At 40.2% G+C, this 19,665-nt stretch overlaps 1 protein-coding gene across 2 annotated transcripts in view; it reads left to right on the forward strand.

Moving 5' to 3' along the window:
- Positions 1-19,665, forward strand: part of egfra (epidermal growth factor receptor a (erythroblastic leukemia viral (v-erb-b) oncogene homolog, avian)) — a 46,399-nt gene that overhangs the window by 10,959 nt on the left and 15,775 nt on the right. Inside the window, exons 2-15 of one of the 2 annotated variants that reach the window (XM_085378828.1) lie at positions 11,033-11,184; positions 12,810-13,017; positions 13,138-13,263; positions 13,358-13,426; positions 13,638-13,756; positions 14,513-14,654; positions 15,605-15,721; positions 16,930-17,056; positions 17,143-17,216; positions 17,299-17,386; positions 17,505-17,704; positions 17,868-18,000; positions 18,413-18,503; positions 19,053-19,210. In XM_085378828.1, the coding sequence (XP_085234954.1) occupies positions 11,033-11,184; positions 12,810-13,017; positions 13,138-13,263; positions 13,358-13,426; positions 13,638-13,756; positions 14,513-14,654; positions 15,605-15,721; positions 16,930-17,056; positions 17,143-17,216; positions 17,299-17,386; positions 17,505-17,704; positions 17,868-18,000; positions 18,413-18,503; positions 19,053-19,210 (1,804 nt within the window). The remainder of the gene's footprint in view (positions 1-11,032; positions 11,185-12,809; positions 13,018-13,137; positions 13,264-13,357; positions 13,427-13,637; positions 13,757-14,512; positions 14,655-15,604; positions 15,722-16,929; positions 17,057-17,142; positions 17,217-17,298; positions 17,387-17,504; positions 17,705-17,867; positions 18,001-18,412; positions 18,504-19,052; positions 19,211-19,665) is intronic. The other variant, XM_085378829.1, reaches the window with a different exon arrangement.

Raw genomic sequence — 19,665 nt, forward strand, 5'->3', positions numbered from 1 at the left:
TTGCCTGGTAGGTTTCACAACACCAATGTTTCGTTGAGCTCAGAATTAATTTCCTGGTGGGACTTTGAGCGGAACATCTTCATTACTGCATGTTTTCATAATTGAAGCCAGAGGCTTGTAAAAAAAAAAAAAACAAGCACTCCTTCACTGGCAGCGTTTCCTTCAATAAAAAAAGATTGAACCCAACCCTGTCATTGTGAGACTTCCCACTAAACCATTAGTCAAGCTCACATATTTTATATACCCACAAATCGTATCACTCTTAAAGCATTACTGATAAATGGTCAATATATACACCTCCATTTTCATTTTCATAACAAACCACTTCAGCTGGGTGGAGGATGGGTAGGGCTGATATGCCCTGGAGAGTGCAAACCTGGACCAGTGCCAGGAAGTAGGATTAGCCCGCTGAACTGTCACTGTATCCACTTCATCAACAACCTCTTCCTGAGCTGATTAGGCAGGAGTCTGAGATTATTATTTTTTTGTCATATCAATCCACTTGTTTTAGTATTATTCTTATTATCAGTCACCAAGATTTACACAAGATTAAAAATACTTAAAACCAAATTGGGTTTTCAGGTCAGAGGACACGTAAGCAGGCGACTAAATTTGATTCCTTTTAAACACTCGAGTCACTGACAATATTGATGTTAGAAAGCCGTCTTTGCTGTCTTTCTTTCTTCCTTTTTTGTCCACGTTGGTTACTGTTTAATCCACTGATTCCTTATGCTTCTGAGCTATAAAATGATCAAAGTAATAAATGTTTGGCAACTGCTGGTCAATTTGAAAAAGAAAGTGACAAATCTGAAATGGGATTCTGTGTTTGGAGTTGGAAGCATCTTTACATCTGCTGAGCTGTGTTTAAATCACGGTTACTACAAGGTTCACTGAGGAACTAGACTGAGGCTTTTGATTATGGTAGATGAGACATTCAGATTTCCTTTTTCCGCCACTTGAGAGACCTTCTCGCTTAAAGGTTAAGTCAGTTTAACCTCAAGGTCCATTTAGTAGCCGCTCTTGAGCTTTCAGATATGTCAACTTATCTATGCCTGCTCTAGAAATTTGCACTCAAGCAAATTTCCCTAATTTTATTTGTTTATTTTAAAGGAAATCTACCTGGGAGAGTGGGGATTTAGGCTTGTGCATAGTCAGAACTGAGTTTTAACTTATTTTTAGCCAGTATAAAAGACATGCTTAGGCCGCATGCCTGTCTGTTCGAAGACAGGCATGCGGCCATAGGGGAAGGCTTGAAGATGGTTGCCTATTTTTTTTCTTCTTCTATCTCTGCAGGTTTAATGTTGGAAAGTTTTTTTTGTTTTGTTTTTTTGTTTTTATCCCGGCGTGCACACTTATCGTCCATCCTCTGGTGTAGTCATTAGAATTTGTAGTGTGTGTTTTATACACTGTGCATCCGAGCCGTGGTCCTTGTGTTCAGCAGTGTAGCTGATAGCGAGAAAAGAGTCTAGTCTGCCAAGTCTCATGCCTTTGATGACTGACGCAACGCAGCCAGGCCTGAGGTTGTGCAAACGCCCTTCTCTGTCTCTAGTGAGGGGGTGGCCTCCTCAGTCATAATCAACTTAAGCAAGCAAGCTTTGGACATTGTTTTGGAGTTGCATGTGTGATGTGCTTTTTTTGTCAGGAAAAGGAGAACGCCCCGCACGTTAACAATGGAAGAAAACTGAGCTGTGGGCTTTGGAGAGAGGTGTTCGATGAAAAACTACCAACACTTTCTGTCAGTCCCTGCTATTCATGCTTCTATTGTGGAGATGAAAATACTCCAAAGGTTTTAACAGAGCACTCCCTGGATTCATGTGCTTGGCAGCGGCCCACCATAGCATCTCAAGCATTTTTAGCTGTGTGTCACCAGGAAGACGTAGCTCAACTGTAAAGCATTTCTGTGCAAATTAAATCGGTCATGCTTTTGGCAAGTACAACACAACACGCAACTAAATACCCTTTCACAGCGCTGAAAAATTATGAGAGTTCCTCAGCTGTACAAACTTATTCCCTGAGCTCCGTTTGTCCCTGACACTTGCCCTCTGCCAATGTGGATGAGGAAGAAACTACTCATCGGTGGACTTGGGGCCTGCTGATGTGTAAAGCGCAGGCTGAATTTGTGAGTAAGGGATGAGCCACAGAGCAAGGCTTACTAACACAAACCCCAGGGCTTTTACAGAATATTCCTTTTATGGGGTCACTCTCTGTGAAGACTCCAGTGGGGCAGAATTGCTGGAGATATGACTAAGGCTCTAACAGAGTTGTTGGCAGGCAGCGCTGTGAAGCAGTGGCTAGAGCTACACAGAAATGAGCCTGTCAGCTATCGGGCTAAAAATAAGAAGTCCTTAAGCAGAAAGGGTGTCTCGAAGAGCGTTTATCTCTTTTGTTTGGATGAACTGAGGACTTCAGTCGATGAGAGTTATCTGTCTGTCCTCTGTGTTGAGGTGCTCCAACCTGGGGGCAGTTGAACTGGGCTGGGAATGCTTAAACCAACAGGGATTTCCCGATCCACATCTGCTTTGTCTTGCTGGAACGGTGTGTGAAGTGTGTGGGCTACTTTTGCTAGTGGTTGTTGGTTTTCTTTCTCGCTCTCGCTCTCACTCACCCTCATTTCTTCTTTTCCAGGCATGGCTCAATGATGATTGTTGGAAAGGAGGATTTTGGGGGGGGGGGGGGGGGGGGGGGGGTTGGACGCCCACTCGCTCAGTCTTCCTCTCCAGCTTCCTGTGGGATTGAAGAGTAGTATGGTTTTAACAGGGAAGGAGAAAGAGAAGGAGAAAAAGTCGGGGGGCTGGGAGTTGTCTTGGCCAGAACGGTCTTCAATAGGGAGAATGTCTGGATGTTAAAGAGGAAGTGGGTTAAATGTCGGAGCATTTCAGGGGAATGGTGGGTGCATTATTGGAATGTAAATGGGGATGAAGTGGTGAGTTTTGAGTTACAGCAGTGGAGCTGATGGGTGCCTTTACTGAGCACTAATGGACTTTCCAACAGGCTATGAAGGAGACTCGCCTAATTAAAACTATTCCTCAATTATTTCAGCTGTTCTTTTATACTCATCATTTATACAGGAAGTGTTTCAGCTCTGGAGTAGAAGGAGCACAGTTTTGTTTAGTTCACTCCGGAAAAATCGACTTTCTTCCCACAAATTTCCTTCTGAAGGTTTATCTCTTCTGTTAACTATGAAGAGAAATGTTGATTATTCACAGGAGAAGCTCAAACAATAACTAGGATGAAAGTCAGTGAGTTAGGCCCCTTGTAAGTCAATAGGCACATACAGTAACATATTTATTTTTTAAGGATTGGGTGAACTTTGTTCACTGAAAGTTAAAGAAAACCAACACACTTTTTTCTCTCTCTTGCCTCCAGCAAACAGTTGCTTTTGTTTCTCTAGTTTCTCCTTCTCTTTGTCTGAGACTTCTGCCCATGGTGCCCCCCAAAACACATCATTTCATTCAACAGCAACACAGCAGGCTATAAACACAAAAATGACACATATAATCACACGATGAGTATTTAACAAACACAAGCAGTAGATAGCAAACAAAGCTTTTTAAGGATTTTCTTTTTCCAAGCAACTAGGCAAACAAAACTTTGGCATCCACTGTCCCTTTCATTCTGTTTTGGTTTCTATTAACTTCTAAGCAAAATCATGTTTGGCGCAGTGGAATTATTGTGCAATAACCTAAACTGCTGGACCAAAACGGTAAAGCTGTTGGATGAGAAACCAAAACAATGAGCTGATAGAGTTTCATGGAGCTCAAGGTAACTTCATAATCAGGTGTTATTTCTTTGTCGAGGTTTGTCCTTTCACACACTGTGAGCTGACCTGTTGTTAATATTAAATATTGATTATTGTTGCCTAAATTAAGGAAAAGTAGTAGTTTTTTTTTTTTCGTTTATAAATCGAGCTCACTGCTTTCTCCCAAAGGTCAGTTGATTATCCCATTAATGTAGCCTTTCCAGCACTGTGTACTGCCTTAAGGTCTTGAAAATGCTGATCACAGTATGCAGCAGTGAGTATACATACTTTTTTCCTGTGTTTGTGCAGAACCTAAATCCACAGTTTCCTCACACTGAGGTGGAGAGTAAACATTATGATGGGTCCAGCCACAGGTATCTGGAGTGTCTCAGTGACTGGTAGAGAGGAATCATCAGGAGCAGAGAGTAAACACGAGCCTTTTTGGTCTTTATTTGGTCACTTTGCTGAGCTTTTAACAGCTAAACTTCACTGACTGCGCTCCATCTGCAGTGGGGCCAACAAATGCAGTCACTGGGACTGAACTGTTATGAGGACATGTGATGTATTGAGTAAGACCCTCCATTTGCTGGTCTTCTACAGCTGTCCACCCCTATGTTTTGTCCCCTTTGTTGGTCTTTAGGGAAAGGTCATCCACGGCCATACGTCAAGTGTTCAGCTTTACACCCTCTTTCCACAGTTTGACCCCATAGCCGGGTGTCCCACATTTACTTCTCTGTTGGCTAAACCACAAACCAGTCCTGACATTTTTTTTGTTCTTTTTGGTTTCAGTTTTTTTCACCCCTGTCATTTCCTTTCAGTCACTTCTTATTCTCAAATAGTACATGAAGTTCAGTTTAAATCATTCTTCGTGTCCTCCTCTCCCTAAAGACGACTGTTAACAACCATCTGGTTCAGTGTTGCGGGGTAGCCAGCTAACCCCATGCAAGAGCAACTTCCTGAGATGTCAGAGGGCCTTGTGTTTTTGCATTCATTGGGGATAGGGAGGGAGAGTGTCTCCATGTGTGTGTGTGGAGGGGAGGGTATCCTCTGAGTCCACACTGACCCCTTTTTCTTTTCTGAGGCCCGAAGATGTTTTCTCTTAGGGATTGATATGACTCCCACGCAAAGGAAGAGTGCATTTCCCCTCAGCAAAAAAAAGCAGGACTTAAAAATTCCTGATATCCTAACTACAAAGTATGTTTATATGAATGAACACCACTGAATGCACATATGACCACTTGTAGTGCCTTCTCAATCTCAGCCAATCAGAAAACATAAGCGAGGGAAAAGGGAGCTTGAATGTACTTCTTTGAATTTTTTTTTTTGCATCATTAACTTACTTGCCTTTGGGAAATTTATAATTCCCTTAAATCTGAAGGTTCAGGAACTAAAATAACCACAACACCAGTAATCGTCAACTTGAAACCGAAGCCAACTAAAGCAGATGGTTTCTTCTTCTCTTCCCATCACTATCCTCTTACAATACACATGTACTTCTAAATAGGTGAATTAATCTTGGCATCGATTTGTTATAAAAGTGGCGGATACACTGGAGATTGAATTGTGCAAGATATTTTACCGTAATGCTGTTGACTTGAGAGAGTCCTGTCACTTAGCATCGTTACCTCCCTTTAATCATGTATACGTTTTCAGGTAATGTAATTATGAGACTCTGGACAGAGCATAATTGAATCGCAGGTAGTGAGTGAGAGGAAGAGAAAGCGGCAAGACCATTTCTGTTGTCTGCAGAAAGGTATAAAGCATTATGATTTAATTTTGTAGATGGCGGCTCACTTTGTTGGAGGAAACCATTAGAGGGATATCAGGGAAGTTTGGTTTACTTTCGTGAGGACTCGTTATTGCCTTAAAGGGGGGGGGGGGGGCTAAGTTTCATCCAAACATGCAAATAAGACCTCAAATGTAAATTTGTGCAACTGACTTTTTCTTTTCTTGTCTGGGTTTAGTGAGTAAGATTGTACATTCGATCTCATCTTGTTTGGTTAATGTCTCTCAAATGTTTACACTATATTGTCTGCTTTGACTGTGGTGTTGTGGCCCGTTGCAATTTGTACCCATTTTCTCAATAAATAATTATGATTTTGCCAACCATCAAAGAAAAGGTTTACATTATATACATCAGTCTACGAATATAATCTAAGAATATTTATGCTAACACAAACATACGACAGCCCTTTAGTCGTATCGGATGACGATATAAAAACGTCTATCGTTTCATTCATTGACTGTAGAAAACATGGTTTCATTTTAGGCTATCGTTTGTTTCGTGGTGTCGCAAAATTTTACGGCAATATTTTTTTTCATCGTTTTGATGGTCACTGTAGTGGCTATATTAATTTCTTAAAATTCTCTCTTTCTCTTATATTTAATATAACCACACTACCGACGGACAAGTGCCTGTTTTTATGGGTTGTCTTAGCAACAACGACGGTAAAACCATCGCATGTCCGCTTGTTTATTTTCCACATAAACCTTTCACAATAAAGCTCAAGATCCTGTTGAGACTTTTCAAAATAAACGGAATCACGTGAAAAAGTATGCAGAGTGTTTACAGATGAAAAGCAAAAAAGAGCCGTCAGGTGCTAAAAAATAAACCTTAGACTCAAACGTTAGAACAGGCTTTTCCCCGCAGCACGCCGTGTAATAAATACTCACAAAGAAAACGGCGGCCGTTACAACTTATGTCTAAAAATGTATAGTATCGTGCATCGGTTAAAACACTCGACTCCAGCTACACGACGCCCAGCTGGAAACACTTCACGCAAGTCGAGCTGCCCGAGATTCACAGAATTTACAGAAAATATTAAATTTTTTGTGATTTATATCGTTATCGGGACGATAGATGTTTTATATCGGGATATAAGATTTTGGTCATATCGCACAGCCCTACCCTTTAGTTCATGTGTCATTTTAAAGATTTTTAAAGGAAAAGTGCAAGATTTGGAGCTCAGCAAACATTATTTACCAGGATAGAGAGTGTTGATGTTCTAATGTAACCCCTACATCAGAAAACAAATGTGCATTCGCCAAAACGTTGACCCATTCCTTTGAGTCCTCAGTCATACAGGCCTAGAAACCGATCAGCAACCACCGGCTGCTAATGAAAAATGTGTATTCCCCGAATGGTTGGCTAATGGTAGCTGGAGGTTGATGGTGTTGCAGGAAAAGCCTCCTTGTGATTGCTTTGGTTGTTAGCAGGTTGCCTGTAGTTTTCAAGGAATCTGCTCATGCGAACTAGTCATTGAGCCTTAGTGGAACTTGAAAAAGTATGACACAATCCAAAACCTGAGACGTTCGCCTTCACAGTAAAACTTACACATTTTACCGCTACAGCTAACCTATTTCAAAAGGTGCAAGGGAAACGGTGTTTGTGATTTCACAGTTTTGTTACCACGCTATGAGATTGAATGCAAAGCGGTCGCAGCAAGGCCTTTGGTGCAGCACATGTACATCTTCACCTAGCAACTGCTAGCGGCCTCCAGCAACACACACACATTTTTCCTTGACAGCTTTAAGCTGACAGGTGAGTCATAAAAACTAGCACCAGTATAGTTTTTATAGAGACAGGAATTAGTTATAAAGGGAGGAATTGCAGTTTTTGGCACTTTTGCCTTGACTTCATTTTTCAATGCTGGATGTTGCAGCTCATATTTATGCTTTACAGACATTCAGTCTCAATTCTCTCCAGCCCAATTTCCAGGATTACTAGTTTGCCTACTCGAACATTGACTTGAAATCTCAAGAGGAGCGCATTTGACTAATTTAATAGAGCACCTGTCGTAAAAACAAAAACCAAAAAAACAGAAATCTTTTCTAAATCTGTCATCAAAAAATGTTGAAAAAATATAAAAGATGTTGTTCTTTATTAGGCAAATAACAAACCAAAGTCACCTATATTTGAGCTGGCACACAGGACTTCTCTGAGAAGTAAAAAATGAACAGAACATTCAACTGCAAATATACGTTTTCTCTTCAGGAATCCATTACTTGTGTGGTGTATTTTCAGCTTTTTTGCAAAACAGTAAAATTAAAGATTCATGCATAACAACAATAATTGCACTTTAGCATAGCATTTTGATTAAAGACGGCTTGCACACACTGATTTATTACAGCAACACAGCAAACAAGAGCAACCAGAGAGCACAACTTCCCCTGAAGGGCAAGGGCCATAGCCTACTAAAACTCTGGTGTTTTATGATGTTTTTATTACAACATGCTGACATCAGCCTTTTGTATACAACACGCTGATGACTGAGCTTTGACCATGACCTTAAAGTATTACATATTAAAATGGTGTATTTTATTATCTTTATCCATATGATTGAAGCAGGATTGGCAGAATTTTTTTGGCTTCCAGAAGCTGAAAAAATTAGAGATTTTAAGATATATTCATGTTGTGTGTGCTAAGCTGCGAACAAACAGACAGACAGACAACCGATTAACCCCCTTTGGGGGAAGAAGGACTTTGGTCATTACCAATACTGTTTATTTATTGTTGTTTTGTATGTGTGTATGTATGAATGGTGAACCAAAGACAATTTTCCATTGATCGGGTTAATAAAGTTATTCTATTCTGTATTCTCTTTGTAAATGTTTATTAAAGACATAATGAGATAATTATCTCAAATACTAAACAATGGTTTCTTTTTTATGTAGTGGTGCAGATGCCATAGCCTCCAGAAACAGATATGTGCCCGCACACCTTCGACTTCCAGCACTAGTTCCCAAGTAAACATCAAAACATGCGACTGGATGTTTCTGCAAGTTTAGATGACTCGTGATCGGGTTTATCAGGTCCTTTGTCATTCTCTGACTGGGTGCTGATCAACGGAGCTCAATCCAGCTTGTGCCGCTTAGAGTGTTGCACACTTGCATATACCACTCATGCCGTACCACTCCCTGCACCTACCTCCTGGACGTTTTGTGACGACAGTACAGCTGGAATGAGTGAAGCAATCTGCAATTAGTCTTTGTCACAGTATCAGTTACATCATAAGAAACCCCACCCTTAACCTTGCATTATAGCAGGCTGCAGACAGTAGGTTACATTTCAGAATCAACGGTTTATGGACTAAAAAAGCAACTAAACAGGTTCCTGTCATTTCCAGTCTGCGTGTTCATTTCCTCACTAGCAACAGTTTGTCTCTTTCAGAGCGAAGGTAGCTTACCACGTCTGCAAACTTTTATTGTAAATGTGATTCAACATGAGTCATTTTCACTTGGAGAAGGTTCCCAGGTTAAAGTCTAACACAAATTATTCCCAGCACAATTATAGAGCACTCTTTCAGATTTTAACAATTATGTCCCACAGCTTGACCTCATTTGTTTTTTCTTTTGTTGCTCCTGGAAGTCCATTTATGGTCATAGAATATCAGATCATTTACCACCTGCAAGAGAGTTGTGAAATCACCAAGTGGACAAGGAGAACCTTTACTGTGGCTGTGTGCCTGCTTGCTCGGCCAATTGGCTGTTTGCTTTACTTCCTTGTTTGGCACTCAAGGTCTGATCTTCCCTTGGAGGAGATTTGTTGAACCATCAGCCTCACCTGTCTTTTTCCACCTTCACTGCTCATAACTCAAAAAGGGAGCAGGCTGCTTATATATAACTGGGAGATATGCATGTATATATACTCTAAGTGATTGTCTCTGTTTGCAAACTAGCATTCACGATGTTCAGATCAGGTTTATTAATATTCACAGCTGCAAAAACCCGACAACCTTTTGTTTATTACAGTTTGGTTTTCACAATCTGAGTAATAATTAGAGGGCTAATTACAACTCACGTGGCTCTTCTAATTAAAACTGTCAGCTTGCTTTTGCTCATCTGCCTCTGTTACTCTGGTGTTGGGCTGCTGGACTGCAGGGTTCATGTCAGGGAGAACCCTCAGGGACCAGCTAATGAGGAGGAAGAAGAGGGAGGGCGGTTGACAGCTGTTTGTGCCTAATTCTCACTGATTAGCTTCCTTTTGCGCTTAGTGTGTATGAACCCAGCACAACATCATAAGTAAAACACACAGTGCGATTGAAAAACGCAGTTTTATCCTTTGATACCAGTTGAGAAACCCTGTTCTTTTCCCTCAGTGATGTGAATCACATGTGTCTTGGTTAGCACAACTGCATGAGCTGTTATGTGTTGTGAGGTGTGTCTGAGAAATCGGACCAAGTTGTTTGGCTTTCTTTTGTCAAGAGCAGGCATGTTTGGGAATGTGCTTTAGGGATTACGCCAGCACCGCAATTTCTAATAATCACGAGGAGGAATATTTTGTTTTTCAGAGTTAATTGCTCAAGTGAACCCATCATTTAAATCTCAATCAATTACTTGCTTATTATGCGTGCATACACTGTATGTGTGTGTGTGCGTGTGTGTGTGTGTGTGTGTGTGTGTGTGTGTGTGTTAAAAAGCTGTTGCGGTGATTAACTGATGGCTCTCTCTTCATTGCCAGTCAGAACCTGTTTGACCAGCTTGGGGCCTAAACATGCATAAGAGAAGATGAGCTGTTCTAAATAAAATCCATTCATTCATTAAAACAAAAAAAAAGAGCCTCCCTGTTTGTTGCACTACCTTCCTTATTCACTCATTGTATTGCGTAACATTAAATAGGCGAATTTATCAGCCCATAGTTGTTCTCTGGGAGCTGAAAACTCAGAGAGCATTCATTTATCAACATTGTTTAAGCACTAAATTGTCATTTCGTCATGTCATGAATCCTGCGATTGAGTCAAATATGGTTAAACTAGAAATTAGACTTTTAATTTTGAGATGTAGACATGTGAATCTCCTCTCCAAAAAAACAAAAACCTACAACTGTCATGGAATTTGTGACACACCAGAACTTTTCAGGAGAATACCACAATGGGTTGGACTTACTGGTCACAGGGATTGTTTTAACCAGCCTTCATACAAGTGGAAAGATTGAGACCTTTGCCAGCATAAAAACACGCAGCTGACTTTGACTCGCGGGCCAGAACTTAACTCGTCACTGAGATTTGATTTTGTTGCAGATGCAGCCCAGATGTTATGACTGCACAGACTAAATTCTGCAACAGAGATACACACACACACACACACACACACACACACACACACACACACACACAGAAAGTCATAAACGGAGCCAGCATGTTGCATAAGCAGGGAATGTTTCTGTTTCTGACTGATTGCACTGTGGGCCTTGGTTTAAATACTTTGGTGACTCTCCACTGCAATTCCACATGATTTACAATCTGAATCTTTTAACATTTAAATGAAACAATGATGAATTCTCCTTTCTTGCAGTGTGCCAAGGTGTAACCAATCGTTTAAACCTTTTGGGAACTAAAGAGGACCACTACAGGAACATGGTGAAGACCTACAGCAACTGCACCGTAGTCTTGGAGAACCTGGAGATCACACACATGGAGGATCACCGTGACCTGTCCTTCCTCCGGGTAAAAGCCGCACTTTGTTAGGAGTTGAGGATAAGCATGTATATAGCAGATTAGAGAAAGAGTGCGATTAAAAGTTGTCCAAGCCCCTTATACTGGATGTGTGTAGCCTCTTGCATCGCTTCAGTTCAGATAATTAAAATCAGTGGAGAGTGAATAGGTATGATGATTCGGTGTATTTATAATGCTGTGGATGGAGCTTTGCTTAAGGTTGTATAGGGGTTTGCACACTGGGCACACACACTCTCATGAAGGGTTGCACACACAAAGACAGAAAAGCATACAGTCAGCAGATATTATTCAGAGGTTTTAAGGCTTTATTTCCACTGATATTAAGAGGAAGTGTCTTAAATGATGTCACTTTTAGAGTCCTATTTTTTCATCCTTACTTTTCTCTCTCATCACTTTGGACCTGCCCAGCGTCCACAGTTCAGATTAGCCCATCTCTATTGTGGCTCTGTGTATTACCTATTGAGCAACATACTGTACATACTGTGCTAACCATTCTACTGGTGGGCTGTCTGTAGCCCTAGAGGTAGACCTGAGGCAATATAGTTTGGCTGAAAGTTTTATGATTCAGTGCCATCGACACATGTTTTTGGCTTGTGAGCACATCTGTCTATTTCTTATGTATTTGATATGTGAAGAGCGCGTCGAAGGAATCCTTTACATGAAATATCTCAAGAAAGATGTCAAAAATAAAGGTCACCCTGACTTCATGAAACACATTATTTTGCCATAACTTAAGCATTCATATGCTATTGATGACCGCTTTTCACCAGAATAGTACAGAATAGAATTAAAGGGATGACATATAAAGTGAAACTTGACTGGTTAGCAAATACAAACAACTGTGAGTCTTATTCTAGTTGGACAGAAAACCCGATTTGATTTATAAGATTTAGAGTTGACATTGTGGAGTTAACCATACATCTCATAGCTTTTATTTATATTTTCTTATTTTTAGCATCCATCACATACACTGTATGAACAAAAGTATTTGGGCCACACCTCTTAATCTTTGAACCCAAGTGTTTTCAGTCCCATTGCAACAGGCGTGTAAAATCGAACGCCTACCAATGCAGTCTGCATTTACAAACATTTGTGAAAGAATGGGGAAAGAAAAGACTGAATTTGACTTTGGTGCTATTTTAGGATCCCACTGTTGCATCAAGTCAGTTTGTGAAATTTATTCCACCATCAACTCTATGTGCTGTTATTGGAAAGTGAAACTCAGCCTGAAAGTGGCAAGTTACCAGTCACCAGTACCTGAGGAGCACGGTGTGCAAAAGTCACCAACACTCTGCCAGAGGAGGTTTAAACATCCTCTGGTATTAACATCAGCACAAAACCTGTGTGCTGGGAGCTTCATGGTATTTTTCAATGTCTAAGCAGCTCATTTAGGTGATATGTGTAGGTGTCCCTGTGCTTCTGAACATTAATTTACACACCTCTATCAGACAAACTGAATGTGACTCTAGCACAATAAAAATAGGATTAATCTTTGTCTACCAGTGTTATGGACCACCAGTTTCACAGTTTTCTCTTAAAATATTAATGTAAATGTATATAAATGCAGGTCGTTCAGAAAATACAAAAGTTTTTGTTTTTTTAATTCAAAAATGAAGTTTGTCTTTTTTTCGTTCCAGTCAATCAAAGAAGTTGGTGGCTACGTCCTGATCGCCCTCAATACAGTATCCAGGATTCCTCTGGAGAACCTGCGCATCATTCGAGGCCATTCTCTCTATGATGGAAGTTTTGCTCTTTCTGTGATTTCCAATTATAACAAATCTACAAATAAGGGCACCGATCAGATTCTTCTGACCAGCCTGACAGGTAGGTTAACCCCTAAATATAATCATGTTTTATATGACACTCAGTATTATTACAAACTATGTAAATATTCCAACGTGTGCATGTTTGCGTAGTAGTTCATATGAAGTTTTCTTTTTGCAGAAATTCTTAAAGGAGGAGTAAAATTTTTGACCAACCAGCTTTGCAATGTGGAAACAATCCAGTGGTCTGATATTGTTAATGTTGGAAACATCAGCATTGATCCAACTCCTAGCAAAAACAAAAATTGTAAGTATTACTTTACACCAGAAGACAGAGATATAATTTGTTGTGAGTTAAAAGGTTTTTAATTTGGTGCTTCGCAATGTTTCTTTTTCAACAGGTGGAAAATGTGACTCAGGCTGTTTCAATGGCTCATGTTGGGCACCTGGTCCTGAAAACTGTCAGACTTGTAAGCACTGTTTTATTAATTGTTAGCTTATTTACTGCAAACAAGAGCAAGGTAAAACAAATCTGTGCGCACAATCCTCCAATTTTTCATAATTTGAACATGTTTAAAGTACTGTAATGCACGGTGATGATAGGGCATCAGAATCAAAAGAAGAACAAATTCATTCCTGGGCTTGGACACTCCACTCAACTTCTGCTGCTCTCATCTCCAGTGACAAAGCTGAACTGTGCCCAGCAGTGCTCCAAGAGGTGCAAAGGACCTTCACCGAGTGACTGTTGCAATGAGCATTGTGCCGCGGGGTGCACGGGACCCAGAGCTGAAGACTGTCTGGTGAGACAAAGGCACTTTTAATGTTACTGTGTGATATCATACAAACATGTGACCAAGGCCTGTGTTCACCAGCTAATGTTTTAGTTATGCCTTGCTAATATAGGTCGGATCCCCTTTTGTCTTAAATGACCTTAATTATTCATGCCATTGATTTTACAAGGTACTAGAAACTTTCTTCAGAGATTTTGGTTCATGCTGACATGATAGCATCACACACATTTTGCGACACAAAATCTTCTTTTGTCCAATTTTGGTGAACCTTGTTTGAATTGTACCCTAATTTTCCTGTTTTTAGCTAATAGGAGCAGCCATTAGTGCCACGTGATTGGTTGATTAGATATTTGCATTAACAAGAAATGGAACAGGTGTACCTGGTGAGTGTAAGACTCCCAGTCAAACAGAAACCAACACAAAGACACCAAAACTAATAAAAAACTGTTCCTAAGTGCAACACTACACTACGTAATTCTGCTACTCTGTAGGTTCCTGAAGAAGACCTTCCAACAGAATAAAGCTCTCACTCTCAGACATCTGTTTTTATCATCCGAAGTTTGTTATTGGTTTCAGTAGAGATGAGATGTGGAGCGTCTGATTAGATCTTGCACTTGGCAGTGCCTTGAATAACAGCGTCTGTTCTGCCTCTCTGTGCAGCTATGAGTATTAAGCCAAGGCTGTGATAAAGGAATGCAGTGTTATCATTAGTGCGGGGCTCTGTTTTGGTCCCAGTGTGCTAGATGACGCTTGTTTGTGCTGCAGGCCTGTCGGGACTTCCAGGATGATGGGGTGTGTAAGGACTCCTGCCCAGGCCTTCATCGTTACGACCCCAACCTGCACCAGCTGGTTCCTAATCCGCATGGAAAGTACAGCTTCGGGGCCACCTGTGTCAAAAGCTGCCCACGTAAGGCCGGCTTTAACCAGATAAATTTTTAGGTTTTTTTTATTTTAGGTTTTTTTTGCCAATTTCAGTTAAACTTTTAATCCTGCTAGACAGATATATTACATTAGCCTACATTGATGCGTGCATTGTAGCTATGTCTCGACAGTCAAGATAAATAAAAGTAAAATAATGGGTCCCAATCGGCAGTATGAAGCTCATCATGCATGATTACACTTTTGTTCCATATTGCGGCATGCTGACTTGCAGAACAGTTGCCCAGGTTGTCCTTCAGGGTGGTTAGACATTCAGTCGTGACAGTTTGTCCAAGTTTAATTTTAAACTGTATAAACAAGAAAAGCAAATGATTGAGAGTGTGTTAATGCAACAACTGCGTTTTATCATTTTAACTTGCACAGGTGTGTCCCTGTATTTCTGTGTTTATATTCTGTCATCATTATGCATTAGAATAGAGAATAGAATAGAATAATCCTTTTATTGTCCTACAAGGGGAAATTTGGTTGTAACAGCAGCAAGAAAAAAACACATATACAAACAAACAGGACACAGGAAACAGAACAGAAACATACACCTTTTTTTTACATATTTACATCAAGGACAATAGTTACCAAAAGCAGAGTACTGTACAGTTATTAAAATTAAATATGTATGTAAACAAACATGTTCAAATGTGTTTGTTGGGAGCGGTTTTGATTGTACAATCTGACAGCTGCAGGGCGGAAACGCTCCTTCATGCATCTAGGATGCAGCAGTCTGTCACTGAAGGAGCTCTGCAGTTCAGCAACATTGCTAGTTAAGCTGCTGTATAACTAATAAAAGATTATTTGCTACAAAAAAGCTTTTTCCCCCCAGATATTTTAATATGATTTTAAGATGATTTAAGATCCATCTAGTGCACATGAATATGAGATTATCAGCAGCAGCAGCAGCTTATATTTTGCATATTCTTCCAGGTAATTATATTATTTCTGATTACGGCGCATGTGTGCGGACGTGCAACGATAACACATATGAGGTGGAGGTAGGAGGAATCAGGAAGTGCGCCAAGTGTGACGGGCTGTGTCCAAAAGGTAAGAAGATAAGCTGTTACTGTGCAATCTGGACAAATATTTCTCACCGTGTACAAAAAACAAACTGTTTGTAGCTACGCTAAGAACAATTTCTTATTATGTTGTTTTCACAGAGGTTAAGCTGTAAAATGTAAATACGACAGAATGCAGTAATTTGTAAATAATTTAACCCTTTTTAATTGAAAAGAGTGAAGGAAAACAAATGTTTCATTGTTTTTAACTTGATGCAAACGTCTTCAAAAAGTTGGGACGGGAGCATGTTTACCACACTGTACGTTCTAATGGAAATGTATATAACTCCTGCCAAGTTGAATCTTTATAATGAATGCACATTAGACACATGCACTAAATGCACATATGATTTCGATTTCAAAGACATGTCACTCATCCTTAAGCTATTTCTGTTTGGTTTTATATTCAGAGGAACACAGATACAACTGAACAACATTTTTATTAAACTCAGTCATTTTAAGGCATTTTAAACAACTGAGATGATTTTTTTTTTAAGCAAATGGTATTGTTTTGGTGAAAACTCATAGGCCAGATTTTATGCACTGACTTGTTAAAATGTATGTAACTCCTGAATCTTTATGATGAATGAATGCATATTAGACACATGCTCTAAATGCACATAAGATTTCGATTTCAAAGACATGTCATGCATCCTACGTATATTCAGAGGAATTTTAAACAACTGAGATGAATAAAAAAGCAAATATTATTGATTTGGTGAAAATTTATAGGCTATATTTTATGCACTGACTCACTTCATTAGGTGTGGCTTATGTTCAAGATGACCTGCTGAGGTGAGCATCAGAATGGGCAAGATTTTAGTGACTTTGATTGCACCAGACGGGTTGCTCTGAGTATTTCAGAAACTGCTGATCCACAGAGAAAATACCCAGTTAGCTGCAGATCTCTATGCAATTAATGCTGCCGCTGACCATGTCTTCCCCTTGACCACAGTGTTCCCATCTTCTGATGGTTGCTTCTAGCGAGATAATATTTCACATCACAAAACTGAAATTATCTGAAATTGGATTCTTGAACATTTTGAGTTCGCTGTACTGAAATGACAAATCGGGAATAACTGTGTGATGCTATCACATTAATATGGACCAAAATCTATGAGAAACTATTATTAAACTATTATGATTATTTTTTATTGTTATTAACTACCGTAGTATTTTTTTAAATGTTTTTTTTAGTGTGTAATGGACTTGGAACAGGAGACTTGGTTCACACTCTGTCTATCAATGCCACAAACATCGGCTCCTTTGAAAACTGCACCAAAATCAATGGAAACATCGACATCATCCACACATCAATTAATGGGTAAGTCTGGGCTATGACTAGCATTGTTGCCTTTGTGCTCGATCACCTTTATCAGCAGTCAGTACGGTGTATTTTCTCATTTTCAGGGATCAATACACCAAAACACCAAAGATGGATCCTGCCCAGCTTAATGTGTTTAAGACAGTTAAAGAAATTACTGGTAAGACTGCGTAAGGGCTGAGTCATGCATCTAAATGCGTGCATCTAAACAGTTTTAAGGTTAACAAACCTTGTTGCTTCAGGGTACCTGTGGATTCAAACGTGGCCAAATACCATGAGCTCACTGAGTCCTTTTGAGAATCTGGAGGTCGTTCGGGGGAGAACTAAACGGTATGTTCCTTGTAAAGACCCCCTGTTGATTCAAACCGCAGTGTTATTCAACCCGTCACAAAATGTTTTCTTTTTTCTTCTTCTTCTTCTTATTTTGTTCTCGTTTCCCATTTGGTAGCGGAAGCCGCAGTTTGGTTGTGGCTGGTCTACATATCACCCACCTGGGCCTGAGGTCCCTCAGAGAAATCAGTGATGGAGATGTGTTTGTCTCTAAGAACTCTGAACTCTGTTACACCGATGCAAAGCACTGGCAGAAGCTTTTCAAATCACCACACCAAACTGTTAATATAGAGGGCAATGCCAACGCTGCCACCTGCGGTAAATTCTGTTTGTCTCACACCGGCTTCAGTCGGATCTTTGCTGTTGTTGTTGCTTTTGATTATGCGCTGCACGAGTAAGATTTAATTACAGGATCTTAATTTCAAAATTGGATAATTATGCAGGAAAGAGCTCTCGCTGAGATTGTGTGTTTGGGTTTCAGCTCTGAGAAACGACACTTGCGACAAGAAGTGCACGGCGGACGGCTGCTGGGGTCCGGGCCCCAGTATGTGCATTTTGTGCCGCGACTACAAGCGCGACGGGAGCTGCGTCGACTCCTGCAACATCCTGGAGGGGTGAGGGAGGCATCTCTCTGACTGCCTTTAATAAGCTTTGAAAAACAAACAAGCTAAAAACACAACAGGTCTCCATGCTGTACAGTTCACTCCTTCAGAGTCTATTTTTGTATTTCCAAGACTTTGACGCTACACGATCCTGAGAATTAATTGACAGAAAAAGAAAAGCAGATATGATCCGAAGCATTTTGAAATTCAGTCTCCAGTGGATTTAAGACAAACACTGGAGGCGAAACGACACAGTCGCTCACATCTGTTTATCTTCGGAGACCTCTGTCCAACAAAGAATCTCGACGTGCTTACAGTTTAACTCCTGTCCTCAAAAAAACTTTAAAAATAAAACACATATAATAGTTTCAAACTAGGCATGTCATGCTTTTTATTGTTTGTTTTTTCTTTCTTGTTTTTGCAGAGAGCCGCGCGAGACAGCTGTGAATAAAACCTGCATCAAGTGCCACCCCGAGTGTCAGCACATGAACGGGACCGCAACCTGCAGCGCGCCTGTATGTTTGCCATCAGCAGCTAAACTAATATTACAAAACAAAACACTTTGCAGTTGTGTTAAACAGTTCTGTGAGCGTTGCTTAGAAGAGATTAACATTTGCACAGCGTGAAATCCAATCCAGACACGTTAGTTCTGCGGATTTGTCAGTCAGCAGCAGCTTTGATCGGCTGTAATGCAGCGCAGCCACAAAATGTGCAATCTGGTTGTTTTCTTTTTCTTTTACTTTGATAACTGGGAAATAAACCCTCTAATTATCAAAAACAGAAGCACAACCTGACAAAGAGAGAGTGGGAGGCAGATCTGGGAAACGTATTAAATTACCGCTATTTTATTCAGGCATGATCAGTGCATTGAATCGTCTTTTCACTAGCCTGAACCAAAAAAAATTAAAGAAGAAGAAAAGAAAAGAAAGATCTAACTTGGTTGTATTTGCCAAACATTTGCTTTGAGAAATTATTACTATGAGACAGTGTAGTAATATTTATAACTGCTCTCAATAGAGTCGTAAACATAATAAATCTTTATCTTCTTTTTTTTCCACTTTCAGGAGTCTGCTAACTGCACTAAATGTGCTAACTTCAAAGATGGACTGTTCTGCGTGCCCCGCTGTCCCCAAGGCGTGCTGGGGGAGGACGACGCACTAGTGTGGAAATATGCAGATGAACAGAAAGTGTGCCAGCAATGCCACAAAAACTGCACTCAGGGGTAAAAAGCACTGCTCAGCTGACCTGAGAACAGGCACAGGCATTTTCTCTGTTTTGGAAACATTTGTCTGTTGTAACACTGATGCAGAAATGTGCCCCGAGCTTGAAGCGTCTGCTGAGGCGGTTCTTGGACTTCTGATTAAAATCAGACACCCCAAGAGACGAGTTGTTGTTCTAGACTGCAGGACTTTTGTGTGGTTTTGTGTGTTTTTCAATTTAAAACAAACCGATTATGTCTGACTTAATTTCTTCTTCTTTTAAATGCTTTTTGGACCTAGAAGGTTTACAGTCATGTGAGGAGGCTCTCTGTGAAGAACTAAGAACACCTTGTGATGCTGTGGCTTGTATAGGCACCTTCAGCAGCAATAGCAAAAGTATATATAACACCTCAGCTATACCAAAGGAAAATTATCTCATGTCTTATAGTAAATCTTGTTAAACACAAGAATAGAGGCC

Source organism: Diplotaxodon limnothrissa, linkage group LG18, assembly GCF_057381915.1.
Source record: "Diplotaxodon limnothrissa isolate DT_005_m linkage group LG18, D_limnothrissa_male_GT1.1, whole genome shotgun sequence".
Taxonomy (NCBI): Eukaryota; Metazoa; Chordata; class Actinopteri; order Cichliformes; family Cichlidae; genus Diplotaxodon; species Diplotaxodon limnothrissa.